General features: G+C 38.8%; 1 protein-coding gene and 1 long non-coding RNA gene across 4 annotated transcripts; one reads left to right on the plus strand and one right to left on the minus strand.

The window, feature by feature from the left end:
• The first annotated feature begins 1,537 nt into the window (after nucleotides 1–1,537).
• Nucleotides 1,538–15,579, plus strand: LOC103699073. 3 transcript variants are annotated; one of them, XM_039122670.1, is made up of 11 exons: nucleotides 1,538–1,706; nucleotides 1,822–1,893; nucleotides 2,587–3,009; nucleotides 4,205–4,268; nucleotides 4,368–4,550; nucleotides 7,953–8,206; nucleotides 9,870–10,083; nucleotides 10,181–10,738; nucleotides 12,554–12,620; nucleotides 15,055–15,190; nucleotides 15,363–15,579. In XM_039122670.1, exons 1-10 carry the CDS (start codon nucleotides 1,647–1,649, stop codon nucleotides 15,146–15,148), a joined length of 1,989 nt encoding a protein of 662 aa, XP_038978598.1. In that variant the 5' UTR covers nucleotides 1,538–1,646; the 3' UTR covers nucleotides 15,149–15,190; nucleotides 15,363–15,579. The 3 variants fall into 3 exon arrangements, with proteins under 3 accessions (XP_038978598.1, XP_038978597.1, XP_038978599.1); XM_039122669.1 differs by having other exon boundaries at nucleotides 15,055–15,433; XM_039122671.1 differs by lacking the exon at nucleotides 12,554–12,620 and having other exon boundaries at nucleotides 15,055–15,433.
• A 1,815-nt stretch (nucleotides 15,580–17,394) lies between these two features.
• LOC120108947 lies at nucleotides 17,395–19,583 on the minus strand. Its single transcript, XR_005510055.1, has 3 exons — nucleotides 19,531–19,583; nucleotides 19,091–19,162; nucleotides 17,395–17,434 (listed from the first exon to the last, which is right to left on the minus strand). It is a non-coding gene; the product is annotated as an uncharacterized LOC120108947 (long non-coding RNA).
• Between the last annotated feature and the right edge of the window lie 1,049 nt (nucleotides 19,584–20,632).

Below are 20,632 nucleotides of genomic sequence, written 5' to 3' on the forward strand. Positions count from 1 at the left end.
GGGCCGGTCCACTTAAGGGAGGCACCGGCTGAACCGGGGCCTGAGGTAATGGTGCTGTTGGGATGCCCCTAGGTTGCAGGCCTTGGACGGCAGCGGCCAAGGCCTGGACCTGCTGCACCAGGGCATCAAACTGCTCTGGCCGAACTTGGGGAGTCGAATCGGCCAGAGGTGGAGAGTTCTGGACAGAATGTTCGGGGCTAGGTGGAGGACGTCGGGAGGCATTAGAAGCTCCCTTGCTTCTCAGCTTCATGGCCGCGACTCGGGCCCTTCCTCTAGCGCCAATTGTTGCTGGAATTTGGACCCGGGGGCGACCGCTGGGCCAAGAAGGGGGAGCTCCGGGGTCAATCGGCGGTAATGGGTGGCGGTCCGTCGGCGCGTGGCGTCCTCCGGGAGACCTGCAAGAGGCCGGTGGCCGGGGTTTCCGGCGCCGGCCCTCCGATGCTTAAGTCAGAGGGGGCAAGTGTAAGGATGGAGACAATAGTAGAGAGAGTCTGAGTTTTTAGCTCCCCTCTCTCCCAAATGGGGGAATTCCCCTTTTATAGAGGGAGCTGGGTTACCTGTGATGTGGCGGGGCAGATGGCCTGCCGTACGATCTGGCATGTAGTAGAATTAATGCTCGATCGTGTGAGTCAACAGTGTCACTGTCGGAGATTAGGCCGGAGCTCTTAGGTTGTCGTTGAACCGTATCATCATCAGCAGCCAAGTGGGTTTACCGTAAGAGGCTCGATGTCCGTAGATGACAGAAGCCATACACTTTGATGGCTGAGTGAACCGGAGATCATTATGAACCATGCTCATTTAATGGTTGAGTGCGCCGGAAGCCAGCAGAGGCCATGCGCATTAATGGTTTGACGACAGTAGCGGGATACAGTGAGATTGAGTATCTAGAGTCAGACTCCTTTTAAGGAGTTTAGGCCAGGGTCGAATATTTGGACAAGGCATTTCGAAGTTCGGCACCTGGTCGGGTGCCGAGCCGAGCCAGTTGCCCAGTTGGGCGCCTTTGGCTCGTGTCGTTAGGTCGACGCTTTCTGGTCGGCGCCTCCTGGTCGGGCGCTTCCTGGTCGGGGCTCCCTGGTCGGCGCTCCCTGGTCGGCGCTCCCTGATCGGGCACCTTCTGGTCGGGGCTCCCTGGTCGGGCGCCTTCTGGTCGGGCGCCTTCTGGTAGGGGCTCCCTCTGGTCGGCGCCTTTGTTCCGGGATGACTTTGGTTTTTCCCCCAACATTTTGTGATGCTTTTTGTTGGTTATGAACATATCATTTTCATGCAAATGCATTGTGTTGCTTACCATATTTCCAAATGGTCCATGCTTTCAGTTGGGTACAAGCTGTTGGAAGTCAATTGCTTTCAGTTGGCTTCGACTGCAGTTCACACCAGAGTCTGAACCAGGTTCAAATTGCAACGAGGTTCAAATCTTCAACGGGAACGAAGGAAGACTGATAAAGTTGGTCCGGCGGATTACCGTATCTGCAGGTATATAAGAGCGAGGGTCACGCCTTTCATTCCTTCTCCTTCCCTCCCTCCCTCTCTCTCACTATCTCGCTCTCTCTCTCTCTCTCTCTCTCTCTCGATCTCGATCTCGATCTCGATCTCGATCGCTTCTCCGGAAGAAAGAAGAGCGAAACATCCAACTGTAGGAGGAGCGATCGATGGAGGCAGGGGCGAGTTCCAGTCGGCGGCAGCGGCAGAGGCCTCACGGAGCCTTCAAGGTAAGAGAATCCTTCTTCCCTCTCTCGCTCCCTCCCTCTCTCTCTCTCTCTCTCTCGATCTCGATCTCGATCTCGATCGCTTCTCCGGAAGAAAGAGCTAAACATCGAACTGTAGGAGGAGCTATCGATGGAGGCAGGGGCGGGTTCCAGGCTGCGGCAGCGGCGGGGGCCTTACGGAGCCTTCAAGGTAAGAGAAATCCTACACCTCTGCAATAATCACGATAATCTCTTGCCGATGATAAAATAGTGAGCACAGCACAGGGCCGGCTCAACCCTTAGGCGACTGAGGCGGTCGCCTAAGGCCCCGGCCTAAAGAAGGCCTTGGCCTGAATCCCTCTCCCCCCCCCGGCATCTCCCGTCGTCGTCCTTCCCCTCTGATGAAGATCCATCAGAGGGGAAGATCCATTGCGGCAGCCGACGTCGTGATTTCCCGAACTATCACACTGGACGGCTTCCCTCTTCTCCTCCGGTGGCTCTTCCTAAGGAGATACCGAGGCTCATCAGCCGGCGGCACCGGCTTCCGGTGAAGCACCAAAATCGATCCGCCTCCAGCTTCTCCATTCCTTTTTTTTATTTTTTTCCTCCACTAATCTCCCATTGAACCTCCCGATCGTGGCAAATCGATGGTCGTGATGTTGATCAAGGCCGATGGCTGCTGGTTGAGGACCGTAAAGTCCATGGACAGAAGGGAAGGCAAATCACTTCCAATGGTTTTGTTTCCTGTGGTTTTGCTGTACATTTGAATTCACTTCCAACTGCACAACGTGCACTCAATTGGGAAGGCAAATCAAATATTTTTCACAATGGGAAACGCTCGATTCGATGTGAAACCCATTTCACGTTAAGGCTGGAAGTTCGCTCACATATTTTCACCTTGCAGGAAGTGGCTGAGCCACTGTTCAGTGTGGGAGCACAGGTCGAGGTCAGCCGGGAAAGCAAGAACTATGGAGCTGCTTGGCTTGCAGCTACTATTGTTAGTATGATCAGCAAGTCCATATTTTTGGTGGATTGCAAGACCCCGAGAGCTGTCACTGACAGAGAGTTGTCGACGGAGATTGTTGATGCTCAACACATTAGGCCTCCACCTCCCCTTGCATTAGACGATGAGGATTTCAGGTTACATGATGTTGTTGAGGTGCTTTACCATGGCGGGTGGTCGCTAGGAGTTGTTACTCAGATTTCTAATGGGTCAAAGTACATTGTCAAGTTGAAGCATCATGAAGAGGAGATGGAGTTTAATTGTTTCGAAATGAGATCCTGCCAGGTATGGGAGGATGGGCAGTGGATCAGCTATTCCTCCCAGGTATGAATGGCTTCAAGTTAGCACTTTCTTATTGTTTCATATGTTGGCCTTTCAATGCCTTGTAGTATTTCTATCCCCTATCACCTACAATTCAATCCTGCATATGTTCTACGAAATATTTATTATCTCAGAGTCTTGCCAGCAAGTCAATGTGACACATGGTATTCCATAACAACCTAGGTTTTGGATGATATATAAGTCTATACCAGTGTCGGGCACTTGCTGATATGGCTTGTCACCACACAATACAATTGAATACAATGCAATACAATACACTGCATTGATGTGGGCATGACATCATACATCTGTGGTCTTTTGTTTGGATAAAATCATTCTCTTTCTGTATCAGCTAGATGTCCACTGATATCGGCCAAGATGTTATGATCAACTTAGACTATTTGGACATGTTCTTTTCATGGATATTGTCTACTGTACACAATGCCAAGATGATAGTTGGTCTTTCTTTTTTACTGTATTAGACACTATTTAGATATCCTGATTGTTACATAAGAGCTGAGATATCTGGGTATCTTAGTCTTCTTAAAAACTCTGCATCCTTCCATCTTGATCACCATAAATTGATTTCTTGTTTTTATTCTGTTTTTTAGCTTTCTAGATTTTCAAGTACAATTTGCTTTTCTATGGGTTCAAAAGAGTCGATATGGCTAATGTGAACTCCTGGTTATCCTATATCTTTGTACGTGCAATAATTGTAATCAGTCATTAGAATTAAATTGGAAGTTAGAGTCTTTAGAGAGATTCTTTTTGCTTTTATGTAACTGGAAACAATATAGAGGTATACACCAAAGTTAAAAGAAAATTACATGTTAGCAATTCAATGGAGTGGTTGATGATTTTACTTTTAAGTTTATGGTTGTTCAAGCATGGCAATGAACATTTTAATCCATGGTCATGTATAATAGGATTTCATATTCCTGTGGTTGATCCTTTCATGCAGTGATATTTGCATCTTTGTTCGACCCTTCTGCTTAGGAATGTGTGTCGAAATTTTTCAGTGCCTCCTAATTATTTGTTGGCCTCTTCTTTTCAAAATTTCAGGTCAAGAATACAAAAGTATTTTTCAGTGCCTCCTAATTATTTGTGAGACCTTGCTATTGTAGTTAGTTTGATAATAATTATGTTTGGACTTCATGATTCAATTTTCCAATTGACTATTTTTTCTCCTTGTTCCCAGAGCATGAAACAATATTCACAGGAGGAGTTAAAGACAAGGAAGAGAGGCAGGCCTGCAAAGAAAAGTATCATTCACATGCATGCCTCTATAGTTTGCAGATGCTGCCATTTTAAGTTTAATGCATTATGCTCCCTGTAGCTTAAAACTGCTCATCAACTTGCAGGCATAGAATCGGAACAAGCAGAAGATTTGCCTGAGCAAGTTGCTGAAGAAGAACATGGGAAGAAAGAAATTGAGCAATCAATTCAAGGTCAGTCTTGTGATGCATCTTTTGAAACTCGAGCACATAGTCATCATGATGAAGCAACGGGGTACAAGGACCCCCCACTACTTGCGAATATGCAGGGTATGTTTGAATAATAATATTGAAATTTACATGTTTGTAGTTTTCTCAACTATACCATATGTTCGCATTGTTGCTGGAAGATTAATATGACTTGTCGTGAGCGCCTGGTGGTATTTGTATTTTTGAAGGGAAAAAAGGTTTCTTTCATTCAGTAGGTTAATTTTATTATTCCTACTTTTTTTTTTCATCAGAGATTTTTAATTTGTTAATTACTCTCATTTATCTGTATATTTTCTGTTCTGATAGTCTATGAAGAAGCAACATCCCTCTTCTGAATCGCTGATTGCACAAGTAATTTTTTTAAGTTTTCATGGTTAAGATGTGGAACCAGTCCGTATATGGTTCTCAGCCTCGATCAGGTAAGCCCATGATTGTGGACTGGACCCAGTCGTGCCCAGTTCAGGTTTGAAAGCAGCAATGCCTGAGACTCATGCTGAGTTCCATTTCCATTGCATTAGCTGACAAACTTCAAGCTGAGGAATATCAAGAAAAGTCTGCAATTGTATTAATCTGCTTCTTGGCCTAAAACATTGGATGGGCCCTATCAAATTTTAGTATTTCCAATGTAATCTTTAATACATAACTCCATTTAAACAAAAGGGAAATGTTAAACCACATTTCTGGTATAAAGATGGATCAATGCTTGTTGGCCTCGGCCTCCCTATTGAAACTCTACAGGAAATTCCCTCTTTAGAAAATCTATTTGCTTGGATCTGCAGTTGTCCGGTAGCCAGGCTGTTTCCTCTATTAATGCAATATGGATAAGCATTCTTAAATACCTCCTAATTGCCAGGCTGCAGCAGATGTTATTAAAAAAAGGGGGGTTTTGGAGGACGGCTTCAAAGCTATAATGCTGACAATGAAACTATTAAGTTCTTCGTAGTTTAGAAACTAATTAATCTAAACTAGTAAAAAAATTATAAAATATTTTTCGAGTCATATAAATAGTTGTAGATGGAGCTTGGTAGGAGATGCAGGCGACCATCCTAAATTTATGAATACCATTCAAGATTTTATGACATTCTACCACCCCCAACCCCATCACCTCTCGCCCATTGGAAAAACAAAATTCCAAAAAAACAAATGAGCTTTTGGTAATCGTATCTCTCATTCTAATATTCAAATGAGCTTTAACAACAATACTATTTTGAGGTCACATGAGTTTTCTTTACCCTTAATTCATTCAATCATAACAAATTCTAGCGATTGGTAATTGCATGACTATTCAATGTTATTAGTGTTTTATTTGTAGGCTTTCTTTTTCTTTTTCTTTTTTTTCTCTCATTGAGAAGTTCATCGTTTGATTCTAGTTATTCTAGTTGGACCATCATGTACTTGGTCAGGGTACTTTGAGATTTTTTATCCTGATTTTTATTGAATTTTACCAATTAAAAGTTATTGTTGAAGTGAGTTTGTGATAGAGTTTACTCTTATAATTTGAGCAGTATATTAGAATCTCTTGCCAAGATAGCACATCTCTTTAATCATGTCCCTTGTTCTAATATTGAAATAGGCTTTAACAACAACACTATATTGGGGCGTCATGAGTTTTTTCTTTACTTTTAATTTATTCAACCATGAAGAATTCTAGTGATCGGTAATTGTGTTTTTCATTATTAGTATTTTTATTGTAGTTTTCCCCTTCATTGAGCAATTTATCATTTGATAATAGTTTTTCTAGTGGGACAACCATGTACATTCTGATCAGGGTAGTGCGAGATTTCTTTGGAGCATCTCGGACAGTATATGCTTGACTAATTGAATGATATGTGGTCTAATGGGTGCTTCACATTAGTTAATACTTTTATTTTCTATCTTTTGTCCTAAATTATCTCTTTTTTATTACCTCTCCTTATAATTATCTTAGGATGAGCACACAGAACACATACATAATATATATTATTTTAAATAGAAAATTACATCGTACCCTTCAAATTTGAATTAGAAATATTTTGATCCTAAATTTTTAAATCTTTCAATTAGTCACCATAATTTTTTTTTTCCCATTACAGTGTGGCGTAGTCATCTATCCCCATTAAGAATCGTGATCTTGTAATTATCGTATGATAAAAACCTGGCCTCCTATTCCTTTAACGCCCTTCCTACTTGGATTAGCAACGGTGTTAGTTTTTTAGTGTTAAGGGATAGAGATCATAAAGGACTCATACAAAAAATAAAAAAATATTGTACCATGAACAAATTAGCAGCCTATATATCCACTGATAATTTAGAATAATCACAACATCTAATTTCTTTTTTTTTTTTGTTTCCTATCAATGATAAAAGGAAAAATAGATTAAAACTAGAAAAAAGGGGGAAGGGGGTTGATGCTTATGTCCTCTCCGGCAAGGCTGTGTTCTCTTGAGAAGCGAGGCTATGGATTATAGGAAGTATGCAGTTGTATTACTGGTCGCTTAAACTTTGAAAATTAAATTGTCTGTGGATCACCTATTGTTGTTAGTGCTATGACTATATAAATTAAGCTAATTAGTTAACTAAGAAATTTTCAGAAGTAAGTGTACTATGAGAGAGTTACAAGAGTCCTGTGGGATGTTTAATTTAGTTTTGCAGAAGTTGTATATGTGATGAAAAATTTGATTCTAAAAGGCAAATCTAACCAGTCTACATTGACTAGCCTAACCTCCTCTTGTTAAGTGCTTTGCTGATAGAGTATGTGGGGGATCACCTAGGTTTTGTTATACTGATATTGGGTGTTATGTATTACTTTCACCCATTTGTTGTTCAAAGCATTGTATTACATGATTATCAGCAAGTAGTTAGTTACTGATTTAAGTTAATAACTGTGACCATTTCTACAAGATAGCAGGATAGTAACTTTCGCTCCTATTTTTATTAGCAACATTAATGCTACAGAATATTATTAGTTTATTTTCTCAGCTTTCTCATTTTGCAATTCTTGCATGAAAGAAGTTTTGTTAATTTGTGGGTTTGTCTGGTTAATTTTCTAAATAACTTGCAAATATTTTTTAAATCTACTTTAGTTTTAGATTGTAATGGGTTTTCTCAAATAATGCCTAGCGGACATGGCCTAATTGAGATGGATTTTTCTAAGGGTTGATCATGGATTGATGTTGCTGGAGGTAAACTGCTGGAATAGTATATATTTGAGTAGGGCAGGATTTGGCTAATATACTTGCAGTTTTTCTTGGTTATCTTTTTTCTTCGTATGATCAGATTATTTTTTTGGTTCTTTTTCTTTTGAGTGATGGAATTTGAATTTGATTCTTTATAAATGAAAAAGAAATACATGTTGTACTAATTTTAGTTTCATTTAAATGTTATGGATTTTCTTTGTTATATAGAAAGTCAGGTGATCTTCAGTTAACTGAATGGATGTTTCTTTTTTTGATTAATTCAATTTTGCTCTTCATGTATTGACAGAGCAATTCATGCATAAAAACCGCTTACAAGAATATGCTCAAAGGTCATCCATACCTTTGCCAATATATCAAACTGTTAATGAAGGGCATCCATATGCATCACAATTTAGATCTACTGTTCTGATAGATGGAGTGACATTCATGTCATCTCGGACATTTCCTCGTCGAAAAGAAGCAGAGCAAGACGTGGCAAAACTTGCTCTTGAAGGCATATCTAGGAAGATAAAGGATGAAGGAATTCCCCTAATTCATGCAGTATGTTGAATCTATCTAATTATTGTTTCATTTAAATTTGTCATTGCAACATTTTTACGCTTCCAAATGTTGTGTAGTGTGTGTATGTCCATACTCCAAAAATTGATGCCACTGGTCTTGCAATTTGAGTTATTTGTTTCTTAATTTGCTTTGATACTTGTACATAAAACAAGAGAGCTAACACAAAAAGAACTGCTACAATATTATATTGAGACATCTAAGCCTACTTTTTATTCGTTAATTATATTGTCATCCACTAAGAAGATTAAGAAATCTTTTGTTCCTTCTTTGTTATTGTTTTGCTAAGTCGTGCATTTGTTTGTTAATTCAGGATGTTGCTCATAAAGCAAAACAAGGGTTAGGCAGGCACATATGTTCCATGTAGGTAAATTTAAGATTACCCAACGGAAAGCATGAAAATCATGGAATATAAATCATAACCACAATGCTTTATAGGACATTTGCAGATCAGTTGATCATTGAAAAAAAAATGATGCAATGGATGTCATATCCGAATATATCTTATCGAGAGATTTAAGGCTGCCTTGTATTCTTTAATTATATAGTCATGCCCTAAGAAGATTAAGAAATTTGTTGTTCCTTCTTTGTGATTGTTTTGCTAAGTCATGCGTTTGTTTGTGAATTCAGTATGTTGCTTATAAAACAAAATAAGGTTTAGGTGAATTTAAGATTACCCAACAAAAAGCATCAAGATCATGGAATATAAATCATAACCACAATGCTTTATTTTCAGGTCAGTTGATCATTTGAGAAAATAATGCAGTAGATGTCATATGATTTGTTTGTCAGTCTCACGTGTTGTCTAAAGTTTCAGATCAATTGTTCATGTAACAAAGGGCAAAGAATGTTGTATCATTTGTTTGCATTTGAAATATATTACTAAGTAATTGGACTTCATGACTTTCACTTCATGTTACTTGTTGGGTGCAACCATTACATAATAATGTGTGCACATGTATGCATTCACAAGTTCACTTGTGGAAGTGAGATGAGCCATGATATCTTATCTCCAGCTTTGTGTTACTTAAAAATGAGAGCATTGCAAGTTAATTTCTCAGTAAAGCAATATAACTTCTTATCATTTGGAAGGGCGAGATAAGCCATTCTACCCACTTTGTTTTCATACTAAAAACTAATTGATATAGCTCTGGAACTGCTTGAAATTAGCCCCTAATACTGTAAACTTTTACTTTGGAGCTTCATAATCTTTTGTTCAGTTATAACTGAATGCAATTATTTTTACTTTTGCTAATGTGAAGTCCCCCACTATTTTGAGTTGTCTTTCTCTGCTGTAATCAGTATTGTCATTAATCATGACGAATGTTTTACCCATAATTTTTTTTGAGCATCACAATATCCCACCTAACTATGCTTCAGTTGAAAACTAAAATCTGTTAAGCTGGTGGATTAGATATTTTAATAATTTAAAATTTATGGTTCTATGTACACTTACTAGTCTGTGTATAAAAATGCTAGACATGTTCTCGAAGAAATAGTTGATAATGATGGTACTGATAATGACTTTGCTTATGTGTTATTCATGACATCATGTTTGAGTTTCTGATTTTTTTTTATAGCATAAACTTTGCCATTTGAAAGATTATGTATATCAAAATATCTGACTTTATCTGCCACTTTTCAGGATACTACATTCTGCAAGTCTATCCTTCACGAATATGCAGTGAAGATGTATATAGAGAAGCCTGCATACACAACATCTCAATTAGAAGGGGTGCTGCTTCCTTCTTTTATATCATCTTTGGTTTTTGATGGAAAAACTTATACAGGTGCTGCAGGAAGAAACAAGAAGGAAGCAGAACAGATTGCTGCACGTGCTGTTATTCAATCCATCTTAGGTTCTCTTTATTGTGCTTACTTGATTTGTACCTGGTTAATTTAGAGCATGTATTAAGAAGTCATAGAGTCACTTTAATCATTCATAATGTTTTGCAGCTCACTCTGATACAAGGATTATCATGTCTGAAATTGTAAAATCCAAGGGTAAATTGTATGCTGCAATACAAAAGAACAATGACTCAGGTTTATCACATCTGGGAAATGCAGCCTCGGGACAGCAGGCAAGGAATGACTCTAGTGGCAGTACTGTGAAAAGAAAAAAAATTCAGGCTGCCCCAGCAAATGACGACTTAGCTGGTGTTGCAAATCATAAGCAATTGCTCTTGGGGCAACGTCCTGCTGCTGCAGAGACAGAACCACTTCTTGAAGCTAAGAAACCTATAGAAGAATATCCATGCGAACAAAGTTTTGGACCAATTGGAGGGGGCACATCACCGCCAGTTCTTTCACAAGATGTTCTACCTTCAGGATTAAAGAGGATTGTGTTCGAGTCATCTGATGGATCTTATCATGCTGAACAAAACCAGGTAAATGATCTGGATGGGCCATCTATGCAATCCTATGATGCTCAATACAGGTTCCTAGTAGCCAGAGAAAGCGCTCGAGGAAGAAGCAGAACAGAGGACATCAACACAGGAAAGCACGGACTGAACAGTATGGATTATATAATCTATTATGGCATAAGTAACTTTATTTCTTTCTTTTACTACTGCGATGCATGACTCAGATTCTTCTGTTCTTTGGTTGAAATTTAGTTCTTAACCAGTTTTGTTTAACAGGTAATCACACAGTCCAAACAAGATAATCTATTTATACTATTCATAAATTTTATAACCATAAATGAGAAAAATAATCCACTCTTGGAAGAGATTTGTCTCCTTTGATCAGTTCCTTGTAGAAATAATTCAGCTCTTTATTTCATGTTGTATCAACACAAGTTTTGGAAGAGCAAATAGTTTGTCTAATGAATGGGGATGATTTATTATGATGCTTTAACATGTCAGTTTTCATCACAGCAATTTAAGTCGACTATGGTACATTGTGACTGATTCATGCCTCATTGCCAGTTAAAATTATTTTCTTACTCAAAGAGATGTAACAGTATCATGCCATCTGCTATTTTGCAAGTAATGTTTCATTATTAACTTGAATTTCAGACCAAGGAAATTGAAAGAATGATAAAATAAGCAGTAAGGGACTAAAGTAAGAAACTTGGTGAATCAACCATACATCAAGAAGAAAGCAGCTTCATGCTAAGTAAATCTTTTCTTTTCTTTTCCTTTTTCTCTTTTTTTTGGAGGGGGTTGGGGTCGTGTATGTGCTGTGTTTAAGAAATGCTGAATTTCTTATTGAAAACTATAGAACACATACAACCTCGATGAGTGCTTTCTTCAAGATGGAAGAAAAGTTGGTTTGAGTCTTTATCAGGCCTGTATAAGATGTTGTTACAGGAGAAAATTATTCCCTTTTTAGAGTCTGAACCTGATAGATAAATCTTAGTAAGTTTCTATCCATAAATAAAGGAGAGGAACATGCAATTAACCAAATCATGGTTTTCAGGACCCTGTACTGGTGGGAAACCGAATGAATACTTGGTACATCCTTAGTCAGTGCCAAAACCAGGACAGTACTAACAGATACCTATTGGGTACCATTATGGGTACTGAAACCGGTACTATGGGCCTTGCACAAAATTTCTAAATTTCAGATAATCAATCCTTTTGATAACTAACATAAGACTCTTATTATATTTCTAGTCAAATACCAAACTTTTCTATGACTAGATGAGCCATAAGCTTCCTAAGATAAGAATCGAAAATGCTACTAGGGAAAGACCATAATGCGGGACAATTCCAATGTGATGGAGACATATATGGAGGTCTCTGATGTCAATCTTATGCAAGGAGGCTATCTAGGGAAAGATTCATATGTGAAGGAATGCCAAACTTTTCAAGGTGATTTGACGTCAATCTGTGCAGTTTTTAAGCCTGAAGGCTGCATGATGATTTGCCTTAAGCTCATGATGGCTTAATTTAATTCAATGTTTCCTTAGTTGCCCCATTTCATAAGATGTCATGCTGGTGCTTCTATTTGGTGAAAGATTCTCATAAATGCAAGCAAAGATGAAGCTACATATCCTCTTTTCCCATGTATGAGTACATAAACCTTTGGATAATTGATTGTTCTTGGCTTATGAGGTTCAACCATGATCTTGCTAGCCTTGTCCTTTTACATATAAGATTCAGCCCTTGGATTATAATGACTGCTGCGTTCTTTTTTGTCCCACATGCTTTGCAAATCCATCATCCACAAGCCTAGTTATAAACCTCATTTTTCTGTAGAAGTTTGTAAAGCATTATTTTCAGCTGTCTTAATATATAAAACTCAACTTCATTGAAAACATAATCAGACTTGATTTAATTATTGCATTTTTGACAAGGACTTCATTATAAACTTTTGGTACTTTAGGATCTTCAAAACTGGATTGTAATTGTTCGACTTGCCCACCATTCAGGAGCATCACTCTTTACCCAAGGTATTGAAAATAGCCTAACTACTGTTTGTGGGATAAGACAAGGCTAAAACTTCACAACATTGTGGGATTCCTTGCTATATAGCTTAAAATTCAACATGAATTCTCATGGTGCTTTATAGCTTAAGATTCATCTTTTCCCTTTCTGCAGCAAATTGTTGAATTGATTTAACTTATTTTCATTGTATGACAGTCTAACTTCTCTAACACATTCCCTGAGGAAACTTGTTTTACTTCCAAAAATGAGTCAAGACGACATACGAAAAAAAGTATTGGAGATTAAGTTTTAGATGCCTGAGTTTTCATTTCTGTTAACTTAGCTTTATACCTTACTTGGCGACCTTCATCAAGTTTATCATTACTTCTATTTTCCAAGTTCATTTTGTGTTGACTCCATACTAGATGATGTTTGGAATAAGATTTGATGTTTAATTTTTTGGAGTCAAAAAACAGATGCTACTTACGTTGTTTTTGTGCCTCGACTCGTTTTTTTTTATTTTGGCCAAGCAAAACAATTTCTCTTTATAATATAAAGGACATAAGACTCGTTATGGGTGATAGTTGACTGATTTGACAAGGACTTTTTTGATGATGCCTCTGATTCAATCATTTGAAAAATATGCTTGAACAAGATCTCTCTTTTTGGTAATAAGACTTGAACAAAATCTTTTATTAATTGAAAAAACGTATAGCTGTGTTTACATCTTATTCAAGCAAGTGCAATGCATGCAACTTAGGAAACAAGAAAGGAGTTAATTTATCATGCACTGGATTTTATTACAATAAAAAGAAGTTCAACTTTTTACAAGGATATTTTCATTGTGGGTGCTTGTTAGTAACAGACAGATATGTCAATGGTGGAAGAAGTATATTCATTTATGTCTGAAGTTATATATAGCGTTCTAATGCTCCTCTATTCAGGTTGGGAACTACTTATACCATTTTTCTGTAATGATTCATAGAGAACTAAACATTGAAGAATGCTAATGAAACTCTGTTTTAATTATCACAGCAAACAGTTATAACCACCAATTTCTAATGGTCAGCTCCACCAGAATAGTGCTGGATCATCCCCATTCCTGTAGGCATTGAGAGATACTCTGCCTATGATTGCTTCATCTTGGTTCAAGAACCTACAAAAATCCTCTATTTTAATAAAACCAAATCGATGAGAATATGAAGGAGCCATAGCATTCACCCTTTTCCTGAAAATAGTAAAAGAATATGCACCACTGACTATATTAGATACACTACTGTAGTGTCATATTTTCGGTTTGCTTCCTAAATGATAGATAAGTAATAGACGTAATCTGTTCTGTGTTAGTTCAAGTAGTTAGTGTCTTCATGAAGAAGTATAATTGATGTTGTTAGGGTTCTAATTGTTTTCTATAGAAGTTAACCTTAACTAATATTGTACATATTTTTGAAAAATGCTTTCTTCATTTCTAAGATTATAGTAAGTTTAAGCTTTCCACCAGGCTGTGGTTCTTTTTTGCTCCTTATGATCAGAATATCTTTTTTTCAGTTTGTTCCATCATGTGTTGCATTTGTGGATTCAAAAGATTTGAATGACTAGTTGTAGTTTTTTAGTTATTATTCTCGACTTGCATGTGTTTGATTTTCTACATTTGTTAGTAGTTACTGGTTGGAATTGTTTGTATTTCAAGTTAGTATCTCATTCAGATGCTCATGTGACTTACCCTTCAATTATTGGATACCCATTATAGGTCATAAATTGCTTTCAATTCAAAACTTTCTAGCAACATTGTTGTTAATTTGTTGTTGAAGCTAGCCAAGTCTCCTACTTCTAGTTGGTTTCAAAATTTGCCTTTTCTTCTTGTGCTTGCCTGATCTTGATAAGCATATTTAAGCTCAACATATTTAGACTTTAATTAAGTAGGGAGTGACCAATTAGTCCATCATTATCTTGATGTATTATAATTTCATCCTAAGAGTGAGCCATGGTGCAACAGTAAGGTTGTTCTATTATGACCTGGAGGTTATGGGTTCGAAACACAGTCTTTCTATATGTAGGAGTAAGGCTGCATACGTTTGACCCTTCTCAGACCCTGCAATGGTGGGAGTGTCGTGCATTGTTATAACAGTTTTTTTATACATTATGCTTAGGTGTTTAACAATCACTTATGCATGCTATACCAGATATACGAATGTGGTTTCTATATAAAACTTGTATATAAAGATATATCAATTCGAAAGAGAAAAAAAGGGGAAAAGATTCAACTGTAGATTTATAATCTAATATATTATTTTCGGAAAGAATCTGCTCAATATATTTGATTTCTGTTTTGGACATATAGACGTGTTGAAATGTTTTCATATTCTTTTTTCTAGTGATGTAATTTCAAAGTTTATGCATGTATTCTACTTTCCCACAATCTACTTTCCAATGATGCAACTTTATGTCAATGTGATCCAGGATGACAAATCTTTCAGCATATTACGCAAGTCTCTTGGCTCATTTCTGGAAGGCGCATCCGATGATGATTTTGGGCCTGATGAATGAGCCTTGATCACCAGTAACTGCTCTTGGATATGGGGAAGCATAAAATTCTGTATGTAAACCTTATTCTCTGACACCATCTATCTTCTTCAACTGAAGATTTTACCAAATTGTTGGATGGTGAATTGGGATTAAAATTTGTCAATGGTTCCTAGGCTCCAGATTCTGTTTTGTTAATATAAGAAAGGGGTATCTACAGTAATCATGGCATTGCCTGTTTCTAGTTTTCCAGGACCTTGACTACTGAAACACTATGTTGGTAAAGGAGGTGAAGTTAAATCTTTTGACGAGGACATACCCAGGAATTGCACCAACCATTGACTTGTGTGAACCACAAGACATTGCACTTATCTTCCATAGCTTACATGAATGATTTCATCATCTCAAGCAAAAGTATTCCTGTTACATGAAGAATATCGAGTTGCATGACATCTCAAAGTTCACTAGCATGCTCCACAGAGAACATGCACAAAAGGCTTTTTCCTCTATTGATTTTGAGCCCAGAAGATAGGGGAGAGGCATGGTTTTCAAATATTCGCTACAACCTCTTGGATGCTCATGACCTATCAAATCTCGGGCATTTTCCAATTTTTTAATTGATGATAATGAAATGCCTCGAGGCTTTGTATGGTTCCCAGCCAAAAAAAACTTTCAAGTCAGTATTGCTCCTCTTCTCCTCTTAACCCACTCTCTGTTTTTATAATTCTACGCTGTTGTTTCTGCTTGGACCTTTCGGCCGCAGCTGAACCTCCTTGGTTGCTAGAATCAGGAATCTGTGCGGAATGTATGGTGTACGTAGTGGATGTTTTAAAAGAAACACTCATATCTAAGGAAAATGCCTGGAATGCAAGTAAGCATTCAAGTTTCTGGAAGTTTTAAAAGCAATTACATCACTTTCAGTAGACGTTTTCTGCTAGAAAGAGCAGAATCATAATAGCACATCTTAAACATCATTTATGTGAAACAATTGTTAAATCTAAACCATGTAACTTCTTCGGACCTATTGATGACCATTGGGGATCACATTTAACTGTACAGCACCAATAAAACTTCATCATAAGCAGGCAGTGAGTGTACCATTTTGAAGTTGCTCCAGAACCCGACCCGACTTGATTTTTGTTCGGGTCCTAATTTTGGACCAGACTTGATCCGGTTGAAAATCGGGTCGGGTCGGATCTATTGCCAACCCTGACGGGTCATTCGGGTCGGGTCTGGTCCGGATCTATGTATTTTTAATTCAATAAGCGTTCAACTCCAATACAGCATCAGATGAAGCCTTTTGCAAGCTCAACAGTTCCTCCTGGGAAGCATGAAAATAAAAGTTTTTTTCTTTTTTTCCAGAGTGTAATTGATGCTCATCTTTTCCAGAGCACATGCATTCATCAACAGAAAGTTTAGGCAAAACCAATGCAATCCTCCACAAACCTATAATGGAAGAATAGTGTAGCAGTTTTCAGCCGAAGGTATCTGTTTATCCCAATAATCTTGCCTCAACGATTCTGGTATACATCGGAACTTATCTATCTGTTACATTCAAAACAGGTTCAGAATACGTTTTCACCAAAAAAATGATACTAATGTAATGAAGAAATTATTCTGGACAACTTACCTCAACTGTTAAGCTCTTGCAGATTTGGAGAACCATTGAGTAGGGATACTAAAATTGAAGCAAGATACTTGCCATTGAAGTGGAATTTCAGATCTAGCTTCTTCAACTGGATCAAACCGATGTTCGGAAGGCAAACTGGACAGGAGTCTTTTTTGGAATAAGAAAGAGATAGAAATATTATTATGCCTCACATTGAGCATACAGGATTAAAACAAAATCAACTTGCCCAACATTTAAGACTGCAAGTTCCTACATCTAAAACATTTAAATAGGTGCAACTTTCCATCTAAAACATAAACATTGAAGAAGTGAACACTGTTGCAATTGCTATTCATAAAAGAATCAAACTTGAGAAGCAAACCTGGTTACCAGTATTAGCATCACAGGATTTTTCAAAGCAAAATTCAACCCCATATGACAAATGACAATCCAAATAATCCAAACAAACGGTCACAGTATTAGCATCACAGCATTACAATTTACAATATCACAACAAAATTCTACCCCATATGACAATCCAAAAGGATGCATCACAACATCAGCATCATGTTCAGTGAATTTTAGAATTACATAACTAAGAAACATGCATAATGAACCACAATTTCCTCCATCCATTCGACAACAGCTAAAAGATCACCCACTCGGCAAAACAATCAAGAACATCAGTTAAGATAGATTACCACCATCCTGCATAAAGCAAAGAAGCAACATCAGTTTACGATCATTATACTATAAATCATGAGCATAAAATGCTACTTTATACAATAAAAACAAAAAAATTAACGATGTATACCTATGACAAATAACTGAATAAGTAACAAATATTTCAAATTTATATAAGGACAAAAATATGCCACCAAAAGTATAAATAAATAAGTTCTTTCTTCAGAGTACAAACTTCAACTTGAGAGTACAAATTTCAATTGAATAGTTACACACTTACACTAGCAAGGAACTAATTAATATACAGGCATTACGGGACAATCTAAGCGATTTTTTTGCATTAATTAACTGTTGTGGTTCAAATCTGGCCCGAGGGTGACCATGCTGGTGGAGCCGAGGGAGCCGCCGGTGTTGAAAGGGGAAGACGGAAGCCACCTCCTGCGCGACCGGCCACGGACCTGGTACAGAGCCTCACCGGTGTTCTCGGTGGAGGACGCCTTCGACGATCAAGTTAGAGTGGGCAATTTGGTCCAGCCAAAAGGTCCCTTAGGAATTACCTGATCGAGCTATTTATAGCCTCGGTGGAAGTGGCCAAGTGACAGAGGTACTGTCAGTCCCCATCATGAGGGGGTATGCTCTGAGCCGGATGGCGGCAGCCCGATAGCACTACAAAGAAGGAATTAACTCCCGGCGCTTTTTTTTGTCTCTACCCGACGCTTATAAGCGTCGGCGAATTCCCAGCCCACGCGACCCAAAGCATGGGTCAAACGTCGGGCAGGTGGGCGTGGGTCCGGTTTTTGCCGACGCTAAGAGAAAGCGTCGGCAAAAACATGGATTTGCCGACGCTAATGAAAGCCGTCGGCAAAAACGGCTTTTCCGACGCTTTAAAGCGTCGATAAAGCCCAATCCAGTTTGCGTTTTCGCCGACGCTTTAAAGCGTCGGGAAAAAACAGATTTTCCGACGCTTTAAAAGCGTCGATAAAGACCAACCAGTTTTGCGTTTTCGCCGACGCTTTAAAGCGTCGGCAAATGTATTTGGCCGACGCTTTAAAGCGTCGGGATTGCTATTTTTTTTAAAAAAAATAAAATACGAATGTAAATTATAAAGGTCAAAATACATATATACATGAGTTGTCTTGTGGCTTATTTGTTTTACAAAAAGTCAAAGAAGTTAAACTTTATGCCGAATCACTGATGCTTTCCTTTCCTATAATTTGAAAGACAAGCTTATATGATGAGATTAATGTAACAAATTGCTGTCATGCAGAAATTAAAATGCAATTATTTTCATAGCAAGTGATATCTATTTGGCAGCTAGGCCATTTCAATAACTTCCTTCCGAAGTAGCATAATAATAATTCTAAGTTTCCTGAGTAAGCTTTTCATGCCTTGCCCTCTGAAAAATAGCAAAATATGTTAATAATCATAACTTTGAAAGATGCCCCTTCGAACTTATGATTTGAGATGTATATAGGACTCTTTAGGAATAATGAAGGCCAATATCTGGTTAAAGTTTTTTCTTTCTGATGTAAATAGTCTAGTTAACATAGGGAAAGAAAAAGAATATATTGTACAATTACTGTCTCATCATATATAATAAGGTATTTTTGATTACCTTGCTTACACATTCAAACATATTAAACTATCTATATGTAATTGTGAAGTCGGAACCGGAGGCACCTGCAATCACGGAAGCGCCAAGAGTCCAGCTCCAGCTCCATTGTCTACTACATATGGGATATTGCCAACCTCCTGCAAGACCAGAATGAGCCCAAGGCCAGAGTCATATTTCCAAGGAGTAAATGCAGATGGTCTTGTACTTTGGTTTTTATGAAGTTGGAGATACAGATATGCATGCACACACTTGTGTAGAGATTCATGCATCATGATACATCATCCATAACTTCATTCTGTAAATACCAGTCTTGTTACAGTTCTCCATGCACTTAGAACATGGCAGCTAACTAAACACCAATCTTGTTGATTCAGACTACAACCAGTAGTTTGAATAAGAGGCCTAGCTATGGCATATAGCCCTTTTAATGGAGAACATGTCAATGGGCACTTAATGGAGGTTGGAATGAAACAGAGATGGCAGGGCATAGGGAGTAGACACTGACCTGTCCAGGTATGAAGTCATTGAGGATGATAGGAAGTCCCCTGATCAATGCCTCAAGCAATTGTTACCAGGCCCTGCCTACAAACACGAGAGCACATTGAAGCCATCTGAAAAAAAACTCCTTAGCAGGACTGATCTGGACATCTAGGAAACCAATGGTACCTTTGTTATGATACAATCACAAGCAACCCATCCATTTCTCCATCTGGGTCTCAACTCCTCTAATCTGACAACAAAGGCAATATTGAACAGCTCTCAACAAACAAAAGCTTAAAATGTACCAACAATGCAGGCTTGTTAATTATTATCTCAGACCAGCTACACCACCTTCACAGGGACCTCCACTTAATTGACCTGCAATGTGGAACTCAGTATCTGGTTGCGGCCGCATACGGCAACAATCTGCCCTATAGGTTTGCCGAGCTCTTCATCAAACAGGGCTTCTCCTAAAGCCATTGCAGTCTTCTTGACTGGATATTAAACTATCCCGGAAGCACCTGCAATCACCAAGAAAGGAAAGGGATCTGAAAAAACCCCCAAAAATCAACACAAAATACTAGAAGCGCCAAGAGCAAAAAATTGCAAGAAACGAGGAAGAAGAAAGAAGGAACCCGAGGGCGGAGGTCGACGGCGTGGCGGGGAAGCGAGATGGGGAGGCGATGGATTAATGTCGGCGCGGGACGCCGATCGGTAGCTCGAAAAGCGAGATGGGGAGGCGATGGATTGATGTCGGCGCGGGGACGATGATCGGAGCTCGGGAAGCGAGATGGGGAGGCGATCGGAGCTCGGGGACGCCGATCGGAGCTCGGGAAGCGAGATGGAGAGGCGATCGGAGCTCGGGGACGCCGATCGGAGCTCGGGAAGCGAGATGGAGAGGAGAGGAGATGGAGACCCTTTTGAATGAGAGGAGAGGAGACGAGACGAGACTTTTTAAGGCAGAGAGGGTTGGAAAGGATTTGGCCTACGACGACGCTTATAAGCGTCGTCGTAGGTCCAGCTTACCGCGACGCTTAAAAGCGTCGTCGATTCTAAAGATGTACCAACGCTTCTAAAAAGCGTCGGTAAAATTTCGCGCTGATCAAAACTATCCCGACGCTTTTCCC

The sequence above is a fragment of the Phoenix dactylifera genome, unplaced genomic scaffold, assembly GCF_009389715.1.
Source record: "Phoenix dactylifera cultivar Barhee BC4 unplaced genomic scaffold, palm_55x_up_171113_PBpolish2nd_filt_p 001663F, whole genome shotgun sequence".
Taxonomy (NCBI): Eukaryota; Viridiplantae; Streptophyta; class Magnoliopsida; order Arecales; family Arecaceae; genus Phoenix; species Phoenix dactylifera.

Excerpts from the sequence above, each read along its gene's own strand:
- LOC103699073 (XM_039122670.1), top strand. The coding sequence starts at position 1,647 with ATGGAGGCAGGGGCGAGTTCCAGTCGGCGGCAGCGGCAGAGGCCTCAC. Across the intron at positions 1,894-2,586 it reads GGCCTTACGGAGCCTTCAAG|GAAGTGGCTGAGCCACTGTT; the intron begins GTAAGAGAAATC and ends TTCACCTTGCAG. Across the intron at positions 4,269-4,367 it reads AGGCAGGCCTGCAAAGAAAA|GCATAGAATCGGAACAAGCA; the intron begins GTATCATTCACA and ends ATCAACTTGCAG.